Here is an 8,610-nt window from a genome sequence, read left to right as displayed (position 1 = left end):
GTAGAGGAAAACGTAATGGAGTGATTAATGACAACATGTTATGGGTTAGCTTGAATTAAATATAGCTAGATAATATGTTCTTATCGTTCTTAAAGTTGCATCAATCTTTGAGAATTGCACTGGCTTGAATGGTAATGTAATTGGATCTAATTCCCAAAAAGATACCAACTTTGAGTGGGGGGTGTTTATTTTATCTAAACTATTTTTTCTCATAAAAGAAAAATCAACTCTAGCTCGTGCCCCCACTCTAATCTAAAATATTTTAATCTCATTAGAAAATGCCAACTTCAAGTTGGATTCCAATGTTGGCTGAAACGTATTGTCACTCATAAAAAAAGAAAAATTTCAGATGGTACTCAAATCCGACCTGTGTCGAGTTTCCATTAATAGTGCCTTTAAAGATTTGATGTGTTATTTTATGTGTACTTGGCGAAAACATGATAGGGTCTACCCCAAAACAAAATTTGGACGAGAATTGGATTGTGCTTTTTTTATGAGATGAGACAGCACAGGCCAGAATAGACACTTGAGTTAACGGTGGTGCATTCATAGGGAATTAAAAAAAAAAAAAAAAAAAAAAAAAGAGCGTGTATCAAAATTGTGACTGAAGTCAAACTTGGTGTTTTTAAGAAAAATTGGGCAAAGGCAATTGGTGTATGAGTATGGACTTTTTATTTCGTACACTGAATATGAAAAAGAAAAGAATTTTAAATAAGCTTTGTCAAAAATGGTCGTTCTTTTAAGACGAAGATAGTCTGTGGAATTGAATTTTTCTATCTCCACCGTATGACGAAGTACTTTTCCGAAAAATTAATATCATCTCAACCATTAATTTTGTGAGACCTTTTAATCAATAGTTGGCATGATATTGCTCTACACGACCTAAGTACATATAATATTTTGGTTTTTTCGACTAGTAGATATGCATTAGTTTGAATTCTAAATCTCCATAATTATTGCTACAATTTTTTCTATAATGAGTTATTGGTAAGTCGACAAAGGGTGGTGATACATATTATGAATTATTGGTGGAGTCGAATTCCCCCATTGTACACCATCTATGGGAAACTTCGGATAATAATGGTATAGTTAGCAAAAAGTTAAGACAAAACATTTATTGTATTGTCCTTGTACGTATGAATTGATTATTTAGGACAAAATTGGATTGGTTTTATAAAATTAGAATAAAGCCAAGAACTTATCCTCGATCAATTGTTAATTTAAAAAATTATAGTTTAACTTAGCTATTACATCATTTGCTTAAATTTTCCCGATCTAAGTAGATTTATATGGTGGAAGTATCAAAAAAATTATAAATCTATTGCATTAGTGCACGTTCATTTGTAAACATTTCAATTGTGTCAATTTAGTTCTAAATTATTTTCATATTTTGCTTATTGAGTTTATTAGGTAATTTTGACAAGAAATCATTGACGTTGACATAGACTATCTTATGTGGTACTGTCGGTGCTAATGTGGAAATTTTTTAATAGTATTTTGATTTTTTAATGCATTTTGTTTTCTCTTGTTATTATTGTTTTCCTTTTTTTCTTTCTTATTTTTCCTTATATTTGGTCACGGACTCTCATTGACTACTGGGCACAGGCCAGTAAGCCCTTACCAACAATTAGCGAAGGTCGCAGCTCTCATCCAAGCCCTCGCCCATAGCCTACAAGGGCGTCACCTAGATTTTGTTGAGGGCCTTCACACCCTTGTCTACAACCAACAAGGCTGGGCCTCACCCATATATGGAGAGGGCCTATGCAAGGGTCACGACCCTCATTGACCAAAATGAAAGGGAAAAAAAGAAAAAACTAAAATTTTAATTTAAAAAAATTATCCACGTCAACACAAATTACATCATATAGAATAATCAGTATCTATGTCAGCGATTTCCTGTCAAAATTGATTAGATAGACTCAATTAATAAAAAAATTTCCAAATTTTATGAAACGAAGTCTAAATTTCATTTTTAACCGGTGTGAAATATTTTCGATAACATTAATGGCCAATTATTGCTGATACCTTGGCAATTGGACTTGGCTGTTCTTGACGGATGAACAAGGCCAGAAAATGACCAAGCACAAGTAGCATTTCAAGGCCTAAAGTTAAAATCTACGTAAATTAGCTTCTCTTTAATATTATTATTTTTTTCTAGGGTGGAAGATTCGGTGAGAAATTGTTAATTTTCATGTGCAGTCACGTTTGAATTAGGCTTACTAGTCCAAGGAGAAAGAGTAGTAGGAGTGCCAAAACTTTTGTACGACACTTACTTGAGTGTCAAAACTCTTTTTTTTTATTCACTTAAGTGCCATAAATTTAAATAATCAATCAGTTAAGTGCCAATTCCGATTTACCTCATCGGAAAATCTGACGTGGATGCCAATCATCGACACAACAAAACCAGTCATCTAATGTAGCTTTGCATGAGTTGACATGGATAATTTTTTAAAATTTTTTAAATTCCTATATTTTTTTAATTTTTTTAATTTTCACTTTTATTTTTGTTTCTTTTTTTTTTTTAGGATTGGCGAGGATCACTAGTGACCCTTACTAGTTGCAAAACCCTAGATCAGATTAGGTGAGGGCTACCTCATCTTCAACTGTGAAGGCCTTGGGCAAGGTCATTGAGGCCTTGCTGGTTGCTAGCGAGGCCATGAGGGCCCTTGTGGACAGGTCTAGGCAAGGACCACCTCACCCTCGTCGCAAAGGCCCTAGGCAAGGGCACGCAGCCTCATTAGTGGCTGGCAAGGCCAACGGCCTTGCTTGGGGACTTTGCAGATGAGGGTAAGGCAAGCAAAACAAAAAAAATTAAAATTAAAATTAAAAATTTTAAAAAATTCCACGTAGATTGATTTGCCGGAATTGACATTCAAGTGATAATTTTATTCCATGTGGCATACAAGTAAGCAAAAAAAAAAAAAAATTGCACTCAAGTGTGTATTGTACGAAATCTTTGACACTACTACTGTTCTTATCCCAAAGTCTAAGTTATGACTTTTTCCTTATCTAAGTAGATTTATATGAATCATTACTCGAGCAAAAAAAACATAGATATGAATAAATTACGTTTATTAATATTCGTCATTTTAAACCAATCGAGGTTATTTCAAATTGATCGATCTTAATATGTGATTGAGTTCCATCGGAGGTGGGCAATATGATAACTCACATATCCTTGTTCTAAACTTATACAGAAATTCATGGCCTAAACTTAAAATAGCAAGTTAATTAGCTTCTCTTTATTATCTAATTCTCTTCTTCTTTTTCGTGCGTTGCCTTCAAATTTTGGGTAGATGGTTTGGCCTGTCTGTTGATTTTCATGTGCAGCCATGTTTGACTTTTAACTTGCAAATGCTTGGCGGAATAAATTGAGAGGTCCGACATATCTAGCACGTCCCTAACATAAAAAGCTTTAAATTGTTTAATAAAAAAAATGATCGAATTTTCAAATATCATGACAGAAGCCTTTGACCATGTCATTCATGAAACATACGTTAAAGATGAGAATGACCCTCGGATAACGACATACGAGCATCATCGAGCCGATATTTATACAACATGATCCAACCAAATCATATCCAAACCGTCCACGCACCATCAAATTTAACATCGACATCATTTATCATAATGTCATCATATAACATGAAACTTCCACTTAAATGTTGACAAATTCTATGGTGAAGACGAGGCATGTCTTTCTATTTAACTTCTTCCATAGTATCATCATTCGCACTACCCTAGCTAGCTCCTAAAACCATATGGCTCCACCCCACTTTCTCCTCATAGCGTTCCCGAGCCGCGGCGCTATAAACCCGGCCCTCCAGCTAGCCGAGCGCCTCACTCATGCTGGCAGCCGTGTTACTTTCTTCACCACGGTGTCCGCCCACCGCCGCATGATCGAACCAGTTTGCCTTGATGGTGTAACCTTCGCCACGTTCTCCGATGGCTACGACAATGGGTACGAACTAGGGGATGATGTCGATCACTTCATGGCCGAGCTGAAGCGGCGGGGGTCGGAAGCTCTTAGAGGCCTCATCGAGTATAGTTCTGGACGAGGCCTCAGGTTCACGTGCGCACTCCACACGATGATCCGCTGGGCCGACGAGGTTGCTCGTTCCTTTCAGATCCAGTCTGTTCTCGTTTGGATTCAACCGGCGACCGTGTTTGGCATATACTACCATTACTTCAATGGCTATGAGGACGTGATTAAGAGCGTTACAAGCCAAAGCTGTGATACGACATCGCTAATCCGATTGCCCGGCCTACCACCACTAACCGACCGCGATCTCCCCTCCTTTTTCAACCCCGACAACAAGTATGCTTTTGGTCTCCCGCATATGCAAAGCCAATTCAAGCAGCTAAAAGAAGGGGGAAATCCAAACATGGTACTTTTGAACACCTTTGATATGCTCGAACTCGAGGTATTAAGGGCAATTGGTACACTGAATTTGGTTGGAATTGGGCCCCTTGTCCCGTTTCGTTTCCTAGATGCGCAGGATCGTAATTCTTCCGATGAATCTTCCAGAGGCGACCACTTTCAGGGCTCCAAGGAGTATGTTCAATGGTTGAATACAAAGAAGGAAGCGTCGGTAATTTATGTAGCCTTTGGAAGCATAGCGAAGTTCTCGAAGGCGCAAAAGCTAGAAATAGCGCACGGATTGCTAGAGACCGGCCGGCCATTCTTGTGGGTGGTGAGAAAGACTGTTGGAGATGATGATGAACTCATTTACAAAGAGGAATTAGACAAGAGAGGAATGATAATCCCATGGTGCTCTCAAATGGAGGTCTTGTCGCATCGTTCAATAGGGTGTTTCTTCACTCATTGCGGGTGGAACTCGACGCTCGAGAGCTTGGCATGTGGTGTCCCGATGGTGGCATTCCCTCAATTTACTGACCAGATGACGAACTCAAAGCTTGTCGAGGATGTGTGGAAGGTTGGGGTTCGAGTGTCCGAGATCAACGAAGATGGCATCATCGTCAAGGGAGGTGAAATCAAGAAGTGCTTGGAATTGGTCATGGGAAGTGGAGAGAGAGGTAATGGAATAAGAAGGAATGCAAGGAAGTGGAAGAATTTAGCCATGGAGGCTTCCAAGGAAGGTGGATCTTCGGACAAAAATCTAAGGGCCTTTGTTGAAGAATTCTCTAAAGTAGATTAGTTTATGGTACAATGCTCTATGTTAGCTTGAATTCAAAGGTAGCTAGAGACTATGTTCGTATTGTTCTATAAATATGCATGAATCTTTGAAAGTTGCACTAAGTTCCTCTTTTTTTTTTTTTTTGGGGGGTGGTCATAAAAGTTACAATAAGTTGAGTTGTAATGTATTTGATGTATCAATATTATGGACTTTGAATTCGTACACTAAAAGTGGAAAAGAAAATAACTTAAAGAAGACAATTCCATTATCCCTTTCTCGTGCAAGAAAATCGACTTCGTCACGTTTCTTTTACTTGACTTGAGGAAGGGAAAAGCAAGATGTAATCAAACACTGCCTTAGATGTGATGTAAGCGAAAGGGGTAAGTTATCAGGAAACGTCATGGATGACGTCTGATAGCAGAAAATTTGTTTCGTACTAATGAAAAAAAAATGAATGTTTGGAAGTAAAAGGTACAACATGTAGAATTTTATTGGTTAAAAATAATGAATGGTATCGTGTTGATAATTCATCGATTCTTCGGAAGGGATCACGGCAAGGCAAGTCGTCCTAGGTGCATCGGACGACGGGAAGCAGCAGTGGGCAGCAACCGCAAAGTAGTCGGTGAGGTCTCGGCCGAGACTCCTCTTTTCTCATCTTTCACGCTCTCTCTCCGAATCCTCTTGTCTATTTTGGCCGTGTATTCTCAATTGTGTGGCCCCCAAAACTTCGTGATTGTTGATCACCGCCAAAAGAGGGGTGCACGCTGCTACTTTATCATCAGAGAGGATCGCGACAAAGCTGGCCGTTGTCAATGCAACGGACGATTGGCAGCAGGGTCGGCGTCGAGGCACGGCCACGAACTTGACAAATTCATGGCCGTGAAGGGGTTTCAACCGTGACTTGTTCAGCTCTCGCGAATGTGCCCTTTCTCAATCGTCCCCTCTCACGTGCGTCTCTCTATGCTCTCTCAGAATTGTGGCCATCCCCTTATTTTATTCTGCAACTTTTTTTGCGTATTATATGTGTGGCTTCCCTTGCATGTACGAAGCTCCCTTCAGGAAGAGAAGGTGATCGTGGATGCATATATTCGTTAAAAATACATAAAGTCGAAATATTCCTAAAAAGAATATACAAAATAAAATCAAGTTCCTACTACACAATATTCAAGTTTCTCATTAATGAACCATCATAATCAATTAGATCAATTAAAGCAATCATATCTTCAACATTTCCCCTCAAGCTGACGATTTATACACATCAAGAGTACCGAGCTTGCTTAATACATAAGGATGTTGCCTTTGGCATAAGGGTTTAGTAAAGATGTTTGCCGGCTGCTCCGTTGTTCTTTTTCCCTTTGTCTTAATTTCTCCATCCTGAATCTTTTCTTTGATAAAATGACAATAAATTTCTATATGTTTTGTCCTTTCAAGAAAAATAGGATTTCCTGCAAGTTTAAGTACAACATCATTTTCATAGTATTGGATGGTTGGCTCTCTCACCCATACACCAAGATCCTGCAATAATCTTTTGATCCAGACCATCTCATAGGTAGTTTTTGCCATTGCCTAATATTCCGCTTTGTAGATGAGTCACCTAATTTGATGTAGAATTTCGTGATTGATTTTCTACTCATGGGACAAGTAGCATAATCTGTATCACGATACGCTGTCATATCCATGTTATTATTCCAAGACAATAGTATTCCCAAACCTGAACATCCTTTTAAGTACTTCACAATCTTTAATGTAGCATGCATGTGAGACTGCTTCGGATTATGCATGAACAGATTGAGAATTTGCACTGCATAGCATATGTCAGGCCTAGTCATAATTAGGTATATGAGTTTCCCGACAAATCTCTGATAAGCATAAGGACCACTAAGCAAAGGATCCTCATTTAACGGTGACAATCCTCTATCATATTCAAATGCCGTAAACTTGATATTCTATTCAATTGGAATGACAGCTGGTTTGGATTCTGACAGCCCTACTTCCGATATGATCTCTTGGACAAACTTGTGTTGACTGAGACAAATTCCCTTATCTAATCTCACAATTTCTATACCAATGAAGTATTTGGGAGGTCCCAAGTCCTTAATATGAAAGGTGGAGTGTAGATACCCTTTAAACTTCTTGATGGCATTTTCGTCATTTCTCATAGTAAATATGTTATCAACGTATAAAAGCAGGTAGAAGATAACTCCTCCTTTCCCATAAGGATGGAGGTATATGAAGCTCCGATGTGTCTCCTTGTGAAATATTGGGTGCTGCACCGGATATATCCAATGATGAGGTTGCATCATAAGCCAGAGGTGTTGTAGGATATAAATAAAAAAATCACCATCTGTTGGGAAGATCTTCTTCGATTAGAAATGGGCGGTGATTAGCACCCGTATTTTCTAGCTATGTAGAAGACTATTCCTCCTGGAAAGGAAAAGCATCTTCATGGAAGATAACATCTCTACTGACGAAAAATTCCCCAATAGATAGATTATAAACCAAATATCCCTTTTGAAGAGTAGAATATCCCATAAATACACATTTAATAGCATGAGGATCCAATTTATCCCAAGATCCCACAATAGACATATAGCATGAACAGCCAAAGACATGAAGGTGGCGAATGTCTGGACATTTTCCAAAGATAATTAGAATGTGGTTCTTCCTTTGAGAACTTGAGATAGCATCCAATTGATTAGATATGCTGCTGTGATCACACAGTCTCCCCAAAACATCTCAGGAACATAAGCTTGGTATTTAAGGGCATGGGCAACCTCTAAGAGATGACAATGATTTCTTTAAACCACACCATTTTATTGAGAAGTATAAGTGCAGCTACTCTCATGAAGAATTCCACTTGAGGTGAACAGTGAAGAACATTCACGATTGAAAAATTTTCTACCATTATCAGTGCAAAGGATTTATGAAACTGATTTTTAGTTAGAATGAAAAAATTTCTAAAATGAAAAATGACTTGGGCCTTGGATTGCATAAAAAAAACTCAAGTTGCTTGTGTATGATCATCAACAGTCATGAGAAAGAAATGAGATCCATCATAGTGTGGGGTCATATATGGTCCTGAGATATCCATATGGAGGTGAGAAAAAGCTATAGTGGCATGGGAGGTGCTTTGTGAAAAGGATAATCATGATTGTTTTGTCAAAGGACAGATGTGACACTTTAGGTGAGGAAAGGTGGCACTATGGCCTAAACGCTAATAAGATAAAATAATTTTTTTATTAATGCTGGCATTACATGAGATGCCATTATTCAAGAGAAAAACATAAATATCAAAATCTTTGGGAAAACCGGCCTAAAAATAGAGTCCCTCGTGGTTGTTACCCAAGCCCATCATTTTTCCAATCAAAAGGTCCTGAATGAAGCAAATATCAAAGTTGAAAAAGACCCAACATGAGTTGTCTTCACAAAGTTTGGAGATAGAGATGAGATTAAATTGGAAATCAGGAATGAG

At 38.2% G+C, this 8,610-nt stretch overlaps 1 protein-coding gene across 1 annotated transcript; it reads left to right on the top strand.

The window, feature by feature from the left end:
• The first annotated feature begins 3,684 nt into the window (after nucleotides 1–3,684).
• Nucleotides 3,685–5,271, top strand: LOC104455994 (phloretin 4'-O-glucosyltransferase). The gene has a single exon (XM_010070681.3). The coding sequence runs from the start codon at nucleotides 3,762–3,764 to the stop codon at nucleotides 5,157–5,159; it is 1,398 nt and encodes a 465-aa protein (XP_010068983.2). The 5' UTR covers nucleotides 3,685–3,761; the 3' UTR covers nucleotides 5,160–5,271.
• Nucleotides 5,272–8,610: the final 3,339 nt, after the last annotated feature.

This window comes from Eucalyptus grandis, chromosome 4, assembly GCF_016545825.1.
Source record: "Eucalyptus grandis isolate ANBG69807.140 chromosome 4, ASM1654582v1, whole genome shotgun sequence".
Lineage (NCBI taxonomy): Eukaryota > Viridiplantae > Streptophyta > Magnoliopsida > Myrtales > Myrtaceae > Eucalyptus > Eucalyptus grandis.
Note: the sequence above shows the minus strand (reverse complement) of the source record. Positions and strands in the feature narration are given on the sequence as shown.

Bases quoted from the DNA above. Each gene is read 5' to 3' on its own strand.
- LOC104455994 (XM_010070681.3), top strand. From the start codon at position 3,762: ATGGCTCCACCCCACTTTCTCCTCATAGCGTTCCCGAGCCGCGGCGCT.